Raw genomic sequence first — 21360 nt, forward strand, 5'->3', positions numbered from 1 at the left:
CTTGCTGCTTGTTATTGATCACGCGATGCGAGAACATTTTTGAACCTTTTGGCTTTAATGCAGTAGCCTAAACTCAAGTGAGAACATGGTGTTTTTTTTTTTTTTTTTTTTTTTTCCCCCCAACTATTTGAAGTCAAATCATTCAAGGAGTGGGATTAACAAGTGTTTATCTGTCAGTCCCCAAAATTGACAGCTGTTTGGAGTGCAATGGCTCCCTGCAGTGTTGAATTTTGACTCGTGTTGTGGCCAACATCAACTTGTCACCACAAACACGTCTGAGACTTCTCGACCACATGAGTTTGCTTCTACTCCTTGGCCAGTTAGCTTTCATGCTAAAAGCTGGGTTGTATTTAGATTAGATTGACAGACTGCCGACCCAGTGAGATTCATGAAAAAAATTTAATTTGCATTTTATTTTATTGAATATTAATGGCATAATTGGTTGTCTAAGCAAAGTGAACTTATTCAATTTGCAATTTTATCTAAATATACGATGTTGGACAATGAAGATTTTACTCAGCGAAATGTTCAGGCCCACCCATTAGTCACGTTCTGGCTCTGCCACTATATTTGAACGCTTTGCTTTTTTTTCTTTTACCACCTTGGGGGTAAGCCTTTTAAAAGTCTGAAAATTGTTTTGTCATTTTTCAAATTCTAAATTAACCCCCACTCTCTCTAAGCTATTTCTGAGAATTTACTTATTTTAATACAGTATACATCAGGGGTGTTTAAGTCCAGCCCTTAGCCCCTCTCCAGTCTGTTTTAGATGTCTTCCTTCTCCGGCACACCTGATTCAAATGATCAGGTTATCAGCCTTCTAACCTTGTTGCTGAAATGATCATTTGAATCAGGTGTGTTGGAAGAGGGAGCCATAAAACGAGCATGACGACAGCCTTAGTGGACCCTGCTTAGGCACCCCTGTTATTTAGCTATTCTCAAAGAAACGCAGTCATTGGAAGTTTTTTTTGTTTTTCTCATAATACATGACTAATTCTAAAAAAGTCATCTTTTTTTTCTAATGTCAGGGTCAATGACGGTTTGGTTGTCATCACATGAGATGAGCACTTCAGCTTGCATGAGGCACTGAACCACCAAACGTGCAAAGAACTTTTGTAACTCACTTAAAAAGTCAATTTAGAATGTTACGTTTCTGTAAAATGGAATTAAATCTCAGTGTTTTACTGTACATAACTCATGTTATGTTACGTGCTATTCTCATGTTACTCCAGGGTTGCTATTTTACTGTACCCAATTTGACCAACAGCCACAATAAAAAAGATCTGACACTATCTGGACGTCTGCGTTCTGTCAAAACAGTGGAGCAGCAGGATGTGACCGAGATTAGGGTGAATGCCTTTCAGATGGATGATGTGTGTCTCAGACCATCTGGATGACATTTGTGCACTCTTACCCCCCCCCCCCCTTTTTTTGTGGAGTGAGGACTGTTCTCTCTCATAAATAAGACACATAGACAACAGGAGGTAGGTTGACTTGTTGCACAGGAAACATGCTCTGGCACAATAAGGCACACAGACCACTCGCACTAACCTGCTGAGAACATCCTGCAACTAAAACAAAAATGATTGGATGGAAGTGAACAAATGGTGAAAATGAATGAACGAGTGATGAATTGATGATTTTGACTGCATGCAAGGCACAGTTCATATGGAACTGAGTGAGCTTCAAACTCTCGCCAGAAACATAGGGTGAAAGGTTGGGCGGAGTATCACCAAATAAGTCACATTCAAATGCACTTGTTTGCACACCAGTAATATTCACACAAAGCAAAGAATCGGGATGATATAAATATAATCTCTCACTACAGCATTCTTTTTACAGTCTAAATTTGATTAGATTGCTTAGATCAGGTGTGCTTGAGTACGGTCCTCAAGAGCCCCGATCCAGCCTGTTTTATACAGTATGTCTCCTTCCTCCATTAGCAAACGAAGCAGAAGCCTGATAATAAACTTGATCACTTGAATCAGGTGTGTTGGAGGAGCGAGATCTAAAACAGGCTGGATGGGGGCACTTGAGCACTGGACTTGGGCACCACTGGCTTGGATTGTTTGCCTGGGGGAACTTCATTACTGAGGGACACAACCTCTGTGAAGGTGTAAATTGCATTTTGAACTGTTTCTTTTATTTTGGCCATTAGATATAAGTTACAATCCTCATTCAGAGCACTCTTCACTGCCAAGCAAAGTTGGAATGAATGTGTCAGTAAGTGCTACAATTACAGCACTATCAACATGTCCAGCTTGGAATAGGATGGAGGGAAGCCCTTCATCTCCTGGCAAACGAAATTGACTGGATTAATAAAATTGGAGCTCCTTCTGAATAGAATGTGGTCCCATAATTTTAGCATCTGACAGTTTTGCACAGGGGCGGGGCTACATGGTGGCCATTCCTTGTCACAGTCTGGCCACCCCTCCACATGGATTGAGTATTCTTAAATAAATATTTAAAGAATTTTTTTTTTCAATGAAAACTCTAAAACAATATGTCTCAAGTCAAGAACATTTGATTCTTAGTTTCACACCATAGCAAGCAAACAACATGGCAGATGAGTCATTGTACACATACCATCCACAGTCATGGTTTCATGAAATAAAATGCACGCATATACAGTACCAATCTTGCGTACACACACACGCACACACTCATAATACAAGCAGGAACAAACGTAGAGATAGCACAAGAAAAGCAAAGCAACTGCAAAAATAATGGCATTAGCTACTATATTAAGCTCAGTAAAACATTGCTTTATACTTCGACTTGTTCCTGCTTGACTATGACTGTGATGGAATTGTTGTGGACATGTGTGAATTTTATTTCATGAAACGCTCACTGTGGATGGTATGATAAAGAATGACTCACGCACGCACACATGCACGGCAACCCCTGTCCAACCCTCACTGAGGTATTGTGTCACCCTGGGCACCCCACTCAAAATTTCCAGCTATGCCCCTGGATTTGCAAAAAAAACAGATCCATTCCCTATCAAATGTTTTTGATGAATTGAAGTAAAGACACAAATGGAGAACATGAATTGAAAAACTGCCTTGGAGAGTAAAGTCAGTCAGTTTGATGTGACTTTATAATATGTTCTTACCTGTAATCATACAAAAGTTTTAGGCTAGCACTATATCATGCTCATAGCAGGACTATTTTTCTAGCACACTGCATTCAAGCAAGCTCCCTGCGTGTATGTCAACCCCTACAGCAATGCACTCGCCAAGTAGCAGTCATGCTGTGCTGAAAATATGATTTTTCTTTTCAAATGAAACCCAGGCCTTACTGACATTTCTAAGTGGTTAGGAATTCAGGCATATTATTTCATCCATTTATTCATGAACACAAACCTTCAAAAATATCTTCATTTACAATACAGTTATTTTCCTTTCATACAGAAACCTACTAAATTGCCATAAGAACATACTTAACATTTCAGTGTACTATGCTATTGCCATAGCCATTGGCTACACTAAGGACATCAAAGTTACCAAGGAGGCAAATTCTCACACTTTGCACAACCCAGTGATGTTTTTTCCCATTCAGTATGTACTAAAACCCCGGCACCATCAATTCTAGTATAAATTAGCCATCAGAGCCTGAGCCACCCCTGTTTGCCATAAAACACATTATATTTATACATTTCAATCGCTCATTGTCATGTGCTAGCAGCAATTTTTATTGATTATATAAACACCTCTGTTGCCTGTGGTACAGCTACAGACAGGATTGATGGTACGCATAAATGCTCATTATTACGAGTTGCGCACAAAATGTTCTTCAATGCCTCTTCGGATAAGCACGGCCACACAAGATGCAAGTTAAAAGTAGATGTTGGGTGGTCCGAGGTAGATTTTTTTTCTGTCTGTGAAAATCCCTCCTTGTCTCTGGACACAGATGGGGATTCACCATCTCTCTGTCTCCTCTTGACTTTTTTTATTTTTTTTTCCCCCTATCTCCTTTGCTCTCAAGAGCCTGCCTGCCAGCAGAAACAGAACACCTCACGGTGTGCTTATCAGGTACTTTATCCTCTTCCTTTGGACACCATCCTCCGTCTGGGGGCCGTGACAGACAATCTTCCCACCGAGGGTCCATTCCAAGCACTTGGCCTTGTCAACACTGGTCCATAAACTCCCCTTTTTCCTCATTCTCTTATGACTCTCATGACAAAACTCCGGATTGTGCAGACTCAGGCATGGCTTTTAAAATACCTTCTTGCCGCGTCAGCAACATTTTACATAGGACCAGAATTAGGAATACAGTATACAAGTAAATTATGAAGGGGATAATTATGAATAGAACCTGTGCTATAGGAACAGCCTTCAATGCACAAAAAAAAACAGTAATTAAAAATGCCATTATTTGTTACATCACTGAGAGAAAGGCCAAAACAGCTTGACGGAGGCTACTGTGAATTTTGATTGGGCAGTATAAAACAAATTTAAAAACGAAAAGAAGCCTACTAAAAGAACACCAAATGCCTCTAAATGGGTAAAACAAAACAAAAAATGGCTTCCTTGTTACCAAGCCAGATTGTTGTTCAAAAATGAGCAGGAAGGATGGGTTTAAAGCTCCTGCAATCAGTTCCTGACTGGGTCGGGAGATTGGAGCTTTTTAGTCGGGTTCGGGTTATATTCCGCAATGATTCAATATATGTGTCAATTTACGCTCATTCAGTGCAAGAAAATTAAACTCCGGCAATGTCAACATGCCAAGACTGATTGCCGCCATTAAGCAGTGAGGAGGTATCAACTGTGAAATAATGTGCATTTGTGTGATCATTCCCATATGTAAAGTGACAAAACAATATGGCAAAAAACATGCAAGAGCCGCTTCAGTTGGACTGCTATTTGTGTGTCCAATTCTCTTCTGAAATGAAGGAGGTGTCCTTATGAGGGTACCTCCCTCTGCATAATTGCCTGTGAACGTTTCCTCGCCAAGCTTCCTGCATAATTTTAGATCTTGACAGCTTCTATTATGTTTTTCCTCTCAACTCCCTGCCTACCATTGAGCTTTCAAAGAAGATATTTAACGCCTGCCAGTGCAGCTCACAGTCTAAATGTGCACTGGGTGTCATTTTGACCGACAAACATGGACCTCATAAATAATTTACATTTATTTTAATTGAATTTGTTGAGTGAACTATGACATTAGTTAAGTTGGTAAACAAGATGATTACAATAGACAGATAAATAGTACCATGTCTACATACTGTACAATCACATTTAGAATAAAACACATAGGATGAATTTACAAGTCACAACATCCAGGCCATCTTCACACCAAAATGATGAGCTCCGGTAACTCCATCAAACAATTTCTCAATGTTTGGAGCTCATTCTCACTCAGAATGGCTGATGAAGGCCCAGACTGTGGAGGGCCATTAACTAGAGTGACGGCTGATGACAGAATCAGGGCATCCCAATTTACCTTCACAAGCCCTCAATATTCTTCCACTAATTTACTGTCTAGTCATTATTCTTTTTTTTTCAGATTTTTTTTTTTTTTTTAATACAGCTGCCAGGGTAGCCAAGGCTCTATAGTCACACTAAACGGCTACATGTTTTTCTGAATGTTTTAACTATTTATAGAGGTGTGGAAGCAAAAACGGATATTGAAGTGGGGTGCAGTTTTCTTTGTAGGAGAGACCACACACAGGAGGAAAAAATGCTTATTGTTCTTAGAGGGTCTTAGTGAACTCGAGATGACCAACACCATTGGCTCATCTCAAGACTAAATTGAAACATTCGTAGTGCCTCAAAATATCAAAAGCGAACCGGAAGTTGCTCTCACGGCGCCATATTAAGGAGCGTTTCAGTTGTCTGAAATGTGCATCGAGGTGCGAGGATCGAGGTGCGAGGATCGAGGTGCGAGGATCGAGGTGCGAGGACCGAGGTGCGAGGATCGAGGTGCTTCCGCGGACCATCTTAAATCAAGAGACCTCTGATGTATCCTCTGTGGAAGAATGAAAATGGACAGGTACCAGTAGGGGCATAGCTAGAAATTTTCATGTGGGTTGGTCAGGGTGAACTAACATTTGTTGGATCAGGATATTAAGTGTAAGTATAAGTGTAGTCGAGTAAGTGAAAGTGTAGTCGGACTCGTCGACGGATGGCCGTTTAAAATTAGAGGCGGACCGGCCTACAGATGGGTACTATTTTTTTTCCCCCCTGGAAAAAAAGGCGAATGATGGACGACGGAAGGGTACCCACGCTGCAGACAGATGACGAATAACGGATGCTCAATTGTTGGACGATATTTGAACAGAAATAGTGACTCACTGAAAACAAAAGCGGGGCTGCCGAGATGTGCTACCTAATGACAACTTTATAGCACGCTTCCGACCCTGGTGAGGGCAAGTGGGAGAAAGAGAGGTCAAGTTGTTTCTCCTTTTCGGTTGGTCCAGTTTGGTGTCGCATCAGGAGATCAATTTGTTCGACGGTAACAATCTGACATCACTGAAAATGACATCACAACTGCTCACAACGACCAATCACAGCTCAGATTCAGAAAACAGGTCAGCCGTGATTGGTCGTTGTGAGCAGCTGTGATGTCATTTTCAGTCGACAGAAGACAAAATGGCCGCCCCTAGAGATGGCTAAAAACGAGTGCATTTTGCTGCTCAATTTATAATCCACAAAGGCAAGATTTATCAGAATGCCGTGTTTCAACTAGTGGGCCTGCTGGGAACATCCATCCATCCATTATCGATACCGCTTATCCTCACAAGGGTCGCGGGCGTGCTGGAGCCTATCCCAGCTGTCTTCGGGCAGTAGGCGGGGGACACCCTGAATTGGTTGCCAGCCAATCGCAGGGCACACAGAGACAAATATCCGCACTCACAATCACACCTAAGGGCAATTTAGAGTTTCCGATCAACTTACCATGCATGTTTTTGGAATGTGGGAGGAAACCGGAGTTCCCGGAGAAAACCCACGCAGGCACGGGGAGAACATGCAAACTCCACACTGGGAGGCTGGGGCCGGGCTCGAACCCACGACTTCTGAACTGTGAGGCGCACGTGCTGACCAGTCGACCACCGTGCCGCCCTTGCTGGGAACATATTCTTGAAAAAAATATGTTTGGGTTGACTTCCACTTTAGGCTTGACAGTGCATTGTATTATTGAGTGATAGTTTTGCACTAATCATTGATTTATGTTTAAGTAAGACCAGGGAGAAAGGTGAAAGGCTAGTCACAAGCTGGTTGGCAAAATGACTTGCTGACAGACTTGTTTGGTTTACAGACTTGACTGTCTACCTTCTCTCATGTTGATGATTTCGTTTCAGATGGTATATGCACTTTCTTCTTTCATCATTGGTAATTAAGAACAGATCTGAAATCTATTGTGTTAGTAAAATCCTGTTAATCCCACTGGATTGTTCTGTGTGTATTAAGTTAAATTGACTGACATTTGACTGACAGTTCAAAGAAAGAAAAATTAAGTTTAAATAGACATTCAAAATATTTTATTTTTCATTATTTTTTATTTTACAAAGAAATCGTCATTGTAAACGTAAAATCGGGTTTGAGAGAAAATAATCGGGATTTTCTTGTTAGGTAAAATCGAACAGCCCTACCCTTAGCAAAAAGTAGTTTATCGAAGTATACTATAAGTAAACTTTTTTTATACTAAAATGGAGGCAGTATACTTGAAGTGTACATCGGCTCGAGGGCGCCTGCTGATGACAACAGGCTCTTGTTTTTAGTTTAGATATATTTCTTTCGAGCTATTTTGGTCGCCCCTTGGCTGTTGTATTTGTGTATTCCAAATTGCTAAACGTAAAAAATAAATAAAAGATAGTGCTTCACTGCTATATTAGCGAGGCATTGATTCGCGTACGGCACCTCGACGTCTGAAGTGACGTAACGCGTTTACAATTAGGTCTGATGGGTATAAAACAAAACTAAAACAACATTATAACGGTGAAAGTTGGGAGAAAACGACAGAGCCTTATTTGGGATTATTTTGATTATAATTGTGTCTCGGACAAAAGCAAATGCATTGTCACGGAGACGGGTCTCGTGCGGCATCTCTCTCCCTCTCTCTCTCTCTCTCTCTCTCTCTCTATCTCTCTCTCTCTGTCTCTCTCTCTCTCTCTCTCACACCAACACACACTTTCAATATGGAAGGACTTAAATTTGTTTACATATTCTGATGCTACAAGTCTGCACTCCTGTTCAATTGCCGGTTTTTATGTTATGTTTTATGTTGCTTGTTTCATCTGCATTTTCACTTTAGAAGCAGCATTCATGCAGTGCACTTCTCTTGGCCTTATTACACTTAAGTTTAACACTAGAACGCCCGGGGGTTTTTTCACTTTTTTTTTTTTTTTTTTTTTGCAACAACGATTGAACGACAAATCTGCTTGATATTTAACAAACAACTCTGCTGGCTACAAGTATATGACTTTAATTTGTAAATTGGTCATTCCCTGCCAAAATAGCAGGTGATATGGCGGGGTGACATCGTCAAATGTAAAGCATAAGCAGTCAAATGACCGCCTTCTGGGCGTTCTAGTTTAAGTGGACTGTTATTTTTTATTTGTTGATGGTTATTCACACATTGTTAGTAAGTTAATACATTTTTCAAAAGTTATCTTTATTTGAATAAATAACACTTGTTACTGTAAATAAAAAGTTAAAAAAAGCCGCACCTGACAAATACATCAAATTCTAAAAAACTAAAACTAATAAAAACTAAACTAAAACCAAGCATTTTCCCCAAAATAAAACTAATAAAAACTAAGAAATCTATTCTAAAACCTAATTAAAACTAACTGAATTAGAAATAAAAAGTCAAAATGAAATAAAAACTAAACTAAAATGAAAAATCCCAAACATTAATAACCTTGCTACCCGCTTTACCCCAAATTCAAACCTGCTCGTCTCCAGTTCTCCAGAACACAACAAATGCAATTAAGTTTCAAAGTAATGCCTGTTTGTCTATTTCTAGCTAAAATGCATCAGTGGACACTTCATGGACACTAGAATTACATCCTGCCCAACAACAGCAGCTGGTATGTATTATTGAATAGTATATTGAAGCCATCCATTAGGTACCTGGGAAGATACTATTGTATTTTTGTTTAAAAGTAGATTTGTCTGTGTATGCATTTGTGTGTGTGTGTGGGGGGGGGGGTGCATGTGTGTGTGTGTGTGTGTGAGTGCGTGTGTGTTTTTATCAGCTTGACTATGTCTTGGACATTAAAAAGCCAGTTAAGGAGCTCATAGTGAAAACCCTGCCCTGATGCGTGCCGACTTTTGGAGTATTGGGCTGTACAATGAATTGGAATCAACCGTGGATCAGCCACAGATGGATGTCTTTTGATAATGTTCAAATGGACAAGTGAAGAAAAGCCAAACAATGTCTACTTTTTTTTTTAGGTTTAGAGTGCACAAATGTCATCCAGATGGTCTGAGACACACATGATCCATCTGAAAGGCATTCACCCTAATCTCGGTCACATCCTGCTACTCCACTGTTTTGACAGAACACAGCCGTCCAGATAGTGTCAGATCTTTTTTATTGTGGCTGTTGGTCAAATTGGGTACAGTAAAACAGCAACCCTGTAGTAACATGAGAATAGCACACAACATAACATGAGGTGTGTACAGTAAAACACTGAGATTTAATTCCATCACACAGAAATGTAACATTTTAAATTGACTTTTTGAGTGAGTTCCAAAAGTTCTCTGCACGTTTGGTGGTTCAGTGCCTCATGCAAGCTGAAGTGCTCATCTCATGTGATGACAACTAGACCATCATTCACCCTGACATTTATTAGAAAAAAAGATGACTTTTTTATGAGATTAAAGTCATGTACTTATAAGAGAAAAGCATAGAAACATTGACACCCCTCAAAAAAAATGTCCCAATGACTGTGTTTCTTTGAGAACAACTATGTATGTGAGGGGTGCCCAAGGAGGGTTCTCAAAGGCTGTCGTCATGCCTCTTTTAAAAGTCTAAAAAAAAACAAAAAAAACACAACCTTAGTACTGAGAATTTTTTTGTCATTTAAGTCCTAAAATTGAAATGAATGAATCGACACCTGAATCAGGTGTGTTGGAGAAGGTAGCCATCTAAAACAGACTGGAGAGGGTCTCAAGGGCTGGACTCAGGCACCTCTGATGTATACAGTATTAAAATAAGTAAATTTGCAGAAATAGCTTGGAAAAATATATTTTGGGGGGAATTTTAGGACTTAAATGACAAAAAAATTCTCAGTACTAAGTTTTTTTTTTTTTTTTTTAGACTTTTCAAAGGCTTAGTTATAAAATTGTCAAAGAAAAAAAAGCAAAGGGTTCAAATCCAAACAGTGGGAGTGCCAGAACGTGGCTAATGGGTGGGCCTGGAAAACTAAAAAATCGGCCTGAATATTTCTCTGACTGAGTATGAAGTTCAACTCTTCCTTGGACAACCACAATTACACCATTAATACGCAATAAAAACAAAACAAAATTAAAATTTAACTTTTCATGAATCTCACTGAGTGGGCAGTCTAGTCTGTAAACCTAGGTGGGCCTGTGCACACCCAGGGCTCCACCCCTGAATCAAAATTTAACCCTGTTTTTTGCATGAAAGGTAACAGTCCAAAGAGTAGAAGCACAGGTCAATGTAATGCACAATTTGATACTCACCCTTTCTATTTATTTGCGATGCAAACTAATATTTCTGGTAAAGAACTCTTAGATGTGTGTGCGTGGTGCCAAGTTGATGTTGGCCACACCCCACAAGACCAAAATTCAATACTGTAGGCTGCCATTGCACTCCAAACATCTATCAATTTTGGGGACTCATTGAATAATCACTTATTCATCCCACTCCTTGACTGATTAAACTTCAAATAGTTTGTTGCAAAAAAAAAAAAAAAAAAAAAAATTCTTTAATTACATGATCAAAGACAAGCAGCAAGTAACTTCCCTCTTTTTATTACAGTTGACGCGTGATGACATCACTCAAGCGGGAAGGGACAAATGTGATGGAGGGACGGCTCAGAATTTTGCAGCCGCCCCTTGCACATGCAAGCTTCGGCACTTTGGTGGAACAGCGGGCTGCAAACGGGCTCCGGCTCACCATCTGGGAGGGACTCTGAATTCTGTGGAGAACCAAGAGGAAAAATGAGGCGCTCTGTGTACAAGTTGGTGTGCCTTTCCTGTGGACTTACCTTTGGTGGGTACATTTCACACTCAAGTTCCCCCACTTGACCGTGCGAGTTGTAATAGGCGGTTCGGCAATAGATGTGATGCTTCAAAGAAAGAAAAAATAAAACTGATCACTTTGGAAACAAAGTACCAACTGTGGTTAAAATACAAAAAAAAAGGTCAACAGCAAAATGTCAGCCATATTCAAGAAACTCAAGGCAAAACTTAAGCACCCCTTGTATCAACAATATTCTAGTCAAGCAGCAAATCAATCTTGTCCCAAAACAGCCAAGCAGCAAGTTGCAACTCACAGCTCGGTCGGGGCAGCGAGGAGTGCAGGCCACAAAAGTATACGTGGCCTCTCGGGGACACGTCGTCTCCACCAGGGCGAACTTGAGCCAGGTGATCGTGCCGATAGTTGCCATGTACTGCGACAGCAAGGACACAGGCGGGTTTAAAAGAAAGTCTGGCAACTACTGCAGAAGGTGCTGGGGGGGGCGTCATCACCTCCTCAGTCAGCTGAGCCACTTCCAACAGGGTGAAGTAATTGTGGTGTTTGCTCTCCTGATTGAACTTGAGCACCGATGACTGCACGGCGCTGACGCCCGTCGGGTCGTTGAGGGACAACAACTTGGGGCAGGAAGGGCAAAGGGTCATCATCTCGTCTTGGGTGTGGTCTGGTCACAGAAAAAGAGCACATGTTCACTACGCAGCCACACGCATGGTTTGTTCCAAAAAATAAATAAAATAAAAATTTAAAAGAAAGAATTTCAAACTACAATCAATAGGTTAATTTCAGTTTGACATCTCACAACCTGGTCTGGTGGTGCATTCATATCTTGTGATTTTGGCCACGCCCCACATGACCCAAAATTCAACACTGCAGGTGGCCATCGCACCCTAAACACAAAAAAAAAAAAAAAACGAACATGTCAGCAACAAAGGTAGGAGTCCACTTGCACGATTGAAGAACCCATATTGACCCGCTCATTGTGTTGCCACAGCTCGCATTGGTCCGCAGGTTTGGGGTTGGTGAAGTGACATTTGGTCTGCACCAGCATCACGTTGACGTCAATGTGGCAACCTCCAGAAAACTGCAAGGAGACACGAGAGGGACAAAGTGGACTCGTGATGACAGCCTCCATTGAAGAAGGCAAACAATGCGTTGTGGTGCTAGGCTAAGCGCTAACCTGCTGATATTTGCTGCTCTGCACCTCCTGCAGCCTGAACTTGAAGCCGTGCTTGTGCTTGTGGTTGATGTGCTGGACAGCCATGCCGGCCGCCGCCTTGACGCTGTCCTCGCCGCATGTGAGCGAGGGAGGCGAAGATTTCACCACGGCCAAGCCAGGAAGAGCCAAAGAGCACCACAGCAGAACCGCAAACAGGTGAGCAACCATCATGACGCGTCAAAGAAGCGCAAGCAGAACATGTCACTGCACTCGCCCGCGTGCTTTAAGCAGGCTGACGAGCTTGGACGACCAATCACAGAGGAAGACAAACGGCTGTCACCTGGGGGCCAATCAGTGCCTGGCCTGCTTTCAATCAGTCTCCATGGCGACGACTGTTCACAGCTCAGCTTTAGCAATAAAATAGACTTGGATTCAGAAAAATAACATCTTTCTTTTGGAGTTAAACATTTTGTTTTTTATTTTCAGAAAAAAAGTCAAGGTATACTTTTATTGTTGTAGGAATGACCATTTGAGGGAGGGAAAAACTACGGTGGATTTTTGCTATTTGGAGGGGATAGCGGCCAAGACCAACAGAAAATAGTGAAATCTGAAAATAACTGATGCGCCCTCATTAGGAATGGTCTTTAAAAAAAATTCTAACCCTAAACCTGTAAATTTGAGAAATTTTAAGAAAAAACAATACAAGCAAAAAAAAATGAATTTGAAAAATAGTATGACTTAAATGACTAAGACATGTCCAGACACTAAAGAAGGCAAGCCATTGGATTAATGAAACCACAACTTTTCTGTCATTTTGTGTGATTGCAGCACTCAACCAACTGTGGTGCTAATGCTCCGACTGTCTTGACTACATCTGTGGATGATCTGCTGCAAAAGAGAGAAATCTCCTTATTACAGGGCAGTGTAAAATGATCTATTTTCAAATTGTTCTAGGAAGTAAGTGCAATGAATCATATTCCTTGTCCAGGTGCACCAACCCTGAACTTGAATGTGCTTCTGACAGCCTGATGGCTAGAGTTGTTGAAGTAATGCCCCGTGAAATGAGTTAAAAAACACAGTGGGCACAGGCTGCCTGCTCTCCCTCAGGGCTCAATCAGTTACATTGGGAATGTCATAAAACACATGCAGAAGGCGCGGGAGCTCCCAAAGGATTCAGCAGAGAAGTCTTACAGTATACAGTATTCGCTTCTTGGGATGTCTGTCACTGGTCGAATGTGCAGGTGTAGTTTGAGGTGACATTTTAAAACAAATTTTTAAAAATTTAAAGGAGGAGCTGAAGAAAGTTTAACGCACAGTGACCCCATGTGCTGTAATGATCTGCTGGCATTTGACTTTTTTGCTGAACTTTGCACCGCAGTTCACATACCAAACCACACGGATCTGGCAGAGATCCACTTTCCGACCAGCTGCATGGTGAACGCCGGTCACTTGTTGGCTGTTTCGGGTTTTGGCAAGAGGAGAATATGCATTTGTAATAGGGTCAGGGGTGGAGCCATGGCCCACCCAGATTGACAAAATATATACCTGTACTATTAAATTTTCAGTAAATTATTTATTTTTGAATTTTTGTTTTGTTGTCTTTTATTTTATCGAATATTAATAGCATTAATTAATAGTGTTACAGTGATATCACAAACAACTACTCTTAACCAACGCTGGCATCACGCATCCCATAATGCCCTGCGTCAAATACAAACAAGGTCATTTTGGCAGGGTAGAAAACTTGCCACAAATGTAAAGAAATGCCACACTTTGACAATGGTAGACAGGAAGCAAAAGGGGCGAGCATTCTACAGGATACCAATAGAACAACCGATTGAGTCGTCGCGCCGGCGTTCAGACTAACGGGGATCGGTCACGTGACGTCCGGAGCTCTGTCACGGGAACGTCCTCTTCATGGGGATTGGCTAAAAAATGTCATGGTATATCGTACAGGTGTGTGATTGGTCTGCGGATGTCATGATGACATGATTGACTGACAAATAAACAAATGACAGAATAATGTGGATTTGAATGCCTTCCGACAGGCCCCCTAGAGTGAGCTTCGTGTACTGCAGCCGCAAGTGACCCTCTTTACTGCCATGACGTTGTACAGAATCGCCAGCGGCTTGGTCAGCTCATGGCAAGAATGTAAAGTGATTGAGAAAAAATCAACATCATTTTTTTTTTCAATTGTGATAGGCCACCGACTTGGGTTCAAGCCCAGGGAAGCCCGTTGGTAAGGGCGCCTCTTGTCATTGAAACCCAACGTTTATGCGAACTGTTAACATTAATTGGTCTTGTCTCCCACAGCCAAGTCTGAATCGTGAAGCAGACGCCACCCACCGCTCTACAAGCCCCAACAACTCGTATGACTGAGGGGTTTCAACGACCAGTCGTAATAATGAATGTAATCAAGGAGGTAGTCCCTCTCCCAGACATACAAATCGCTGACCTGAGACCTGAAGTTTTCTTATCTGAGGAAGCCTATCAGATGACTTGTGAAACATCTATTCAAGAAAGAAGTCCAGTGGCACTTGATTCAACTCATTAGATAGCTGGAGAAGGGACTATCTACTCACCTCCTGCAGCTTTGTCATTGCACTGATTTTGCATTGTACATTGTAATCATAAGATAAGATAAGATAAGAATGCCTTTATTGATCCCACAGTGGGGAAATTTTCATTGTTACAGTAGCAAAGATATAGGTCACACAGGGGCGGCGGCATAATGTGGCCATTAATGTATAACATTGACGGCAAACATTTAGAATCAAACCTATGTAGATATACGCAGTAACATGTGTATATACACATGTGTATACACACCAACCTACATCTACATAAAAAATATGAGGAACACTCATTTCGGCCTGCACATAGTACAGAGGAAAAAATACTCTAAGTGACAGTGCTGCAGTGCTGTAGTGAAATGTAAGGAACAGCATTGGATAAAAATAAAACTAGACTAACAGTAGTGGGGAATGTTGAGTATTGCACGGTATTACAGTAGTGGGGAATATTGGGTATTGCACGATATGAGCTCAGGTGCAGGACTGCACAATTGCACTAATGACTGCCAGTTTGTAGAGACTACACAATGTTGTTGTTAAAGAGTCTGACAGCAGCAGGCAAGAAGGAACGGCGGAATCTCTCCTTTGCACAGCGAGGGTGTAACAGTCTGTCACTGAAGGTGCTGTGGAGTGCTGTTAGGGTGCCCTGGAGGGGGTGGTCCGGGTTGCCCAGCATTGATGACAGCTTGGCCAACATCCTCCTGTCCCCCACCGAGTCCACAGAGTCCAGGGAGCAGCCCAGGACAGAGCCGGCCCTCTTGACCAGTTTGTCCAGCCGCTTCTTGTCCCGGGCCGAGACGCCGCCTGCCCAGGTGACCACTCCCTGGAAGATGACCGATGCAACCACCGAGTCATAAAAGTTCCTGAGGAGTGTCCCCTGAACCCCAAAAGACCTCAGTCTCCTGATTAGGAAGAGTCTGCTCTGACTCTTCCTATAGAGGGCGTCTGTGTTGTCGCACCAGTCCAGTTTATTGTTCAGATGAACACCCAGGTACTTGTAAGTTGAGACTCTCTCAACATCTGTTCCCCGGATATTCACTGGTGCAGGCGAAGAGTGCTGGCGCCTACCGAAATCCACCACCATTTCTTTGGATTTCCCCGCATTGATCATGAGGCGGTTCTGCTGGCACCAGTCCACAAAACCCTGAGTAAGTTCTCTGTACTCCCGATCATCTCCGCCTGTGATGAGGCCGACAATCGCAGAGTCGTCAGAGAACTTCTGCAGGTGACAGGTAGGGGTGTTGTAGTTGAAGTCCGAGGTGTAGAGGGTGAACAGGAAGGGAGCCAAGACAGTTCCCTGTGGGGCCCCCGTGCTGCAGAGGAGCACGTCAGACACACAGTCCTGTGTCCTCACATACTGTGGCCGGTTTGTGAGGTAGTCCTGGATCCATGTGGTGAGGTGGTGCGCCACCCCCGCCCGCTCCAGCTTGTCTCCCAGTAGGGTGGGCTGGATGGTGTTGAAAGCACTGGAGAAATCAAAGAACATGATCCTCACAGTGCTCCCCGCCTTCTCCAGGTGGGAGAGTGAAGTGTGGAGGAGGTAGATGATGGCATCATCCACACTGATGCCAGGCTGGTATGCGAACTGAAGTGGGTCCATTGAGGAGCTCACCAGGGGGCGCAGGTGGACAAGGACCAGTCTCTCCAGGGTCTTCATCAGGTGAGACGTCAGCGCCACTGGTCTGAAGCTGTTGAGCTCCTTCGGGTGGGGGGTCTTTGGCACCGGGACCAGGCAGGATGTTTTCCATAGCTGGGGGACCCTGCCCAGCTTCAGGCTCAGGTTGAACATGTGCTGGACAATTCCACACAGCTGGTCTGCGCAGGATTTGAGGAGCTGGGGGCTGATGCCATCTGGACCCGCTGCCTTCCTCGCCTTCATCTTCTTCAGCTGGTTCCTCACCTGAGATGTTGTGAAGGCCAAGGCTGGACAGGAAGGAGTGGTGGCTATCTGGTGTAGCTGGGAGCTGGAGACTGTGGAGAAAAGAGGGGAGGGGGTGACACGCCCAGCAGGAGGAGTAGGTGGAGACTGCAGCAGGAGAGACTGAGTGGAGGCAGGCATCTGATCGAACCTATTGAAAAAGAGATTCAGCTCATTTGCCCACTGCAGGTCCCCCCCAGTCCGGGTCTTGGGTTGTCCGTGGCCTGAGATGGTCTTCAGGCCCCTCCAGACTCCCCTGGCGTTATTCTGCAGCAGCTGCTCCTCCATCCTCTTCCTGTAGGACCTTTTCCCCTCTCTGATCCTCCTCCTCAGCTGGCGCTGCACAGTCCTCCGCTCCTCTATGTTGCCTGACGCAAAAGCCCTCCTCTTCTCCTTCAGGAGAGCTTTTATGTCTGGTGTGATCCAGGGTTTGTTGTTGGAGAAACACCTTACTGTCCTGGTGGGTATGGTGTTCTCCATGCAGAAATTTATATAGTCTGTAACAGTGTCCGTTAGACTACTAATGTCTTCCCCGTGAGCATCGCTGAATACTTCCCACACAGTTGTGCTGAAGCAGTCCTTTAAGGCCTCCTCGGCCTCTCCAGACCATCTCTGAACCGTGCGGGTCACAGCTGGCTGCCTGCGGACCAGAGGTTTGTACACAGACTGGAGAGCCACCAGGTTGTGATCAGCTTTGCCCAGCGGGGGGAGGGGCAGTGATGTGTATGCCTCCTTGGTGTTGGCATAGAAAAGGTCCAGTGTTTTATTGTCTCTGGTGTGGCAGGTGACATACTGTGTGAATGAAGGCAGAGAGGAGGAAGGGGAGGCATGATTGAAGTCACCAGAGATGAGTACCAGGGCATTTGGGTGCTGTGTTTGTAGCCTGCTCACTGCTGCAGTCAAGACATCACAGGCTGTGTCGCTGCTGGCAGCTGGTGGGACGTAGACGGTCACCGCGATCACGTGACTAAACTCTCGCGGGATGTAGAATGGCCTCATGCCAACAGCTAGCAGCTCAATATCCCTGCTGCAAAGCTGCTCCTTAATCGTGATGTGCCCAGGATTACACCATCTATCGTTCACAAACACAGCCAGCCCTCCTCCTTTCCTCTTTCCACTCTCCAGCGTCCTGTCCGCGCGTATGATTTGGAAGCCGTCCAATTCTACGACCGCGTTCGGTGTTAGCGTTGTTAGCCACGACTCCGTGAATAGCATCAGGCTAGCCTCCCGGAAGTCCCTCTCGTGCCGGGTAAGCGCCGCTAGCTCGTCCATCTTGTTGGGGAGCGATCTAACATTCCCCATGATAACAGACGGGAGAACGGGATGGTATCGTCTCCTCCTTTCCCTGCGTTTAACCCCCGCACGAGATCCCCGTCTCTTCCTCCTCAGCTCACGGGGGATATCGGGTCTCGCCCCGGGAGCCGGCGCATGGTTAGCACGGAGTGCTAACAGCTGATTCCGGCTGTAAACAATGGGGGCTCGGCTCCGAGCCAAGTCGCCGGACACGATCGCGCAAAAAATAGCCATCAGCAGCAGCAAGAATACCGCAGTTTGGGTGTCCATTGCTACGCAAGTTACGACTATCAATTATACGAAAAAGGTATGAGGTAGAGTAATATTAAAGAACAAAAACACACGAAAAGGCTCACCGATCAGCCGGAGCTACTGTAGCGGGCTGCCACTCGCGCGGCGCCGGAAGTCGAATCCTTTACTCTCACAAATTATGTTGAAATGTCATTGCCTGTAATTACAGATTATGAAGCCAACACAGAGAGAAATTGGGTTTTTGGACTCCAAATGTTCACATGCACAGTTTGGGTTTGGTGAAATTGAAAGGAAAGAAGTGTTGAGGTGACTCACAGAAACTTATTACTCAGTTCTTTCTAATGTGTGCGCTCTTTTGTTGTTCGAAGCCTTCTTCCGTGCCCTCCTTGCTATTCACCAGATTATGTTCTTTGCAGAACTGATTTGGTCTTAAACCACAATAAAAAGTCCCAAACTCTGCTGCATGACAACTATGTTATTTTTTGTTTTTTTGTTTTTTATTGTGTGTGTGTGTGAGCACTGGTGGTGTGGTGGTGGGCTACATGGACAGATATTTTTTTTGAAATTCTACCATAGGATGATCTTAATTTTGCTTTCTTTTGAAATGCAGAAGCCTCTGCCAGAAAATCAATCCAGGAATGAAAGCATTGGTTTGGACATACAAGTAATACGATACATATATGTTCAAAGAGAATACAACAAGACCTAACACTGTAACTTCTCCCGTATGTCACAGGATTTTCCAAGGCAGTCATATGGGCTTGATTGTGGCATCTTTATGATGATGGTAGTTTGATTATTATTCTTTATTTATTTTTCTGACATTTTTGACATTGGGAGGTTCATGGTGTACACCCAATGTAAAGTTGATGAAAAATGAACATTTTGTATTAAACTTCTTACTTCTAAAGCTTCTTTTCATTTTCCTGCCCCCTTCTCCTGGCTTGAAGACAAGGCTAGATGACGATGTCCGAATTGGATCCTGCTTTATGGATATTGCACCGACACTTCCTTGGAGGCGTTGCTATGGAGATTGACTGACCAACTGGGCTGGATTCTGATGAGGACCTACTTCTCCAAAGGAGTCATCAGGAGTCAGGCGCTTTATCTTTTTAAATGGACTTTCACACTATTCGAGTTTGCGTTGTATAGCACTGCATTATCTGTTACCTAACTGTTGCCACTCGTCATCCATTGCAGCCTGGTCATCCTGGAAGGGGGATTCAGGGATTTGTGGCTCCTTCTCAAGGTATCTCAATTTTCCCCAGATGGGGTGTTTTGAGTTTTTAAACAGACAGAATACAGTTTTGTAATTATTAATCATAGCGAATGATGTTGGATGATGAAGATAAGAACATAAGATCTAAAAGAAATGATTGTGTCCATCTCACCTTTCATATTCAGTCATTTCATTAATACTCCAGCATAATGTATACATAGGAAGTAGTGGTTCAGTCTAGTGTCAATGTTAATATTAGAAACATAAGACAAACACTGCAGTGCAAAATGCATCTAGCAGACAGTTGGTTGATACATACATTACAATTTTATATGCAGTGGCTTTTGTCATTTATGAAGCAGCCACTACTGATTGATTGTCTTTATTTCAAACATATAAATAAAATAATATTCAAATACAAATTGAAATATATCTTTTGGTCAAACAAAGAAGAAAAGAAAAATTTATTAAAAATATGTCAAGGCAAAGCAGACTATCACATGCTAAAAGGGGGTATGACGAAGTATAAACTTATCTAGTCCTACCCCTTACATAATATCCTGCACGTTTTACAAGTTGGTCTGAAAATGTAATCGCTTTTGGAGTAACTGTATAAAGTTTTAGGTTTTAAACATGATCACGTTACTGTCACGCTGGTTACGCTGCCTGATTGTCACAAAAAGGGGAAACGTGCCAATAGTAAGCGGCGTTAATGCGCGTTTTACAAGTTGGTCTGAAAATGTATTTTTAAATCTTTACCATCACCACTTTCTGTCTGACAGTGCCCTTCCTCCTCGGCATCTACCCCCTTGTGTTGTGGTGTCCCTCAGGGTGCGGTTTGGGGCCCAGTTCTTTTGCACTTTATCTGCTCCCACTGAGTCAAATCTTCAAAAAACACAGCATCTCATACCATTTTTATGCAGATGACTGTCAGATTTACTTGCCCATTTTAAAAACAGCTGGAGACCCCCTGGAACCCCTACATGCCTGCGTGAGTGACGTCAGGGTGTGGTTGGCCCAAAACTTTCTATGTCTTAATGAGGGCAGAACCGAGGTTGTGATCTTTGTTCCAACTGATCTCTTGTTGGACTTGGGCCCCTTAGGAGACTATGTTCGGCCCTCTGCCACCAACCTCGGTGTCACTATGGACAGTGATTTTAAATGACATAGACAGATAAACACAGTCATTCGGTCAGGCTTTTTTCATATTTGTCTTTTATCTAAAGTTAAACAATTTTTATCTTTTGGGCGGGTTATGCATGCTTTTATTTCATCTCGTCTGGACTACTGTAATGCTCTTCATTATGGTATTGCTCATAAAGCACTTTCACGCTTACAGTTAGTCCAGAATTCTGCACGCCTTTTAACTGGAACCAAAAAAACGAGATCATATTACACCAATTCTTGCCTCTTTGCATTGGCTTCCAGTTACTTTTAGAATAGATTTTAAGATTTTATTATTTGTTTTTAAAGCTTTGAATGGAATGGCCCCAAATTACATTACTGACCTCATCAAAGTTTATAGTCCAGCGCACGCATTGAGGTCAGGAGGCCAGTACCTTCTTATGGAGACAAGGACGAACCTTAAAACCCGGGGGCATAGGGATTTTTCAGTGGTTGGCCCCAGACTCTGGAATGCTCTGCCCCTCCATATTCGAACGGCCCCCTCAGTTGAGTGTTTTAAATCTCGTTTTAAGACCCACTTTTATTCTCTGGTTTTTAACAAAGCGTGAATTGTGTGGCCCTCTGTGTTTTAATTTCATTTTATGTATTCATTCAT

General features: G+C 43.1%; 1 protein-coding gene and 1 long non-coding RNA gene across 3 annotated transcripts; one reads left to right on the forward strand and one right to left on the reverse strand.

Annotated features, from left to right (window-relative positions):
* Positions 1 to 10927: 10927 nt before the first annotated feature.
* LOC147152573 (antihemorrhagic factor cHLP-B-like) lies at positions 10928 to 12598 on the reverse strand. Its single transcript, XM_086048622.1, has 7 exons — positions 12347 to 12598; positions 12140 to 12250; positions 11972 to 12056; positions 11664 to 11833; positions 11468 to 11584; positions 11180 to 11260; positions 10928 to 11110 (listed from the first exon to the last, which is right to left on the reverse strand). Exons 1-7 carry the CDS (start codon positions 12554 to 12556, stop codon positions 10967 to 10969), a joined length of 918 nt encoding a protein of 305 aa, XP_085904748.1. The 5' UTR covers positions 12557 to 12598; the 3' UTR covers positions 10928 to 10966.
* Positions 12599 to 17944: 5346 nt separating this feature from the next.
* Positions 17945 to 20616, forward strand: LOC147152574 (uncharacterized). 2 transcript variants are annotated; one of them, XR_015088572.1, is made up of 4 exons: positions 17945 to 18065; positions 18972 to 19025; positions 19098 to 19148; positions 19312 to 20616. It is a non-coding gene; the product is annotated as an uncharacterized LOC147152574 (long non-coding RNA). The 2 variants fall into 2 exon arrangements; XR_015088571.1 differs by lacking the exon at positions 17945 to 18065 and having other exon boundaries at positions 18899 to 19025.
* Positions 20617 to 21360: the final 744 nt, after the last annotated feature.

The sequence above is a fragment of the Filicampus tigris genome, chromosome 1, assembly GCF_054856515.1.
Source record: "Filicampus tigris isolate MCC_2025a chromosome 1, RoL_Ftig_1.0, whole genome shotgun sequence".
NCBI lineage: Eukaryota > Metazoa > Chordata > Actinopteri > Syngnathiformes > Syngnathidae > Filicampus > Filicampus tigris.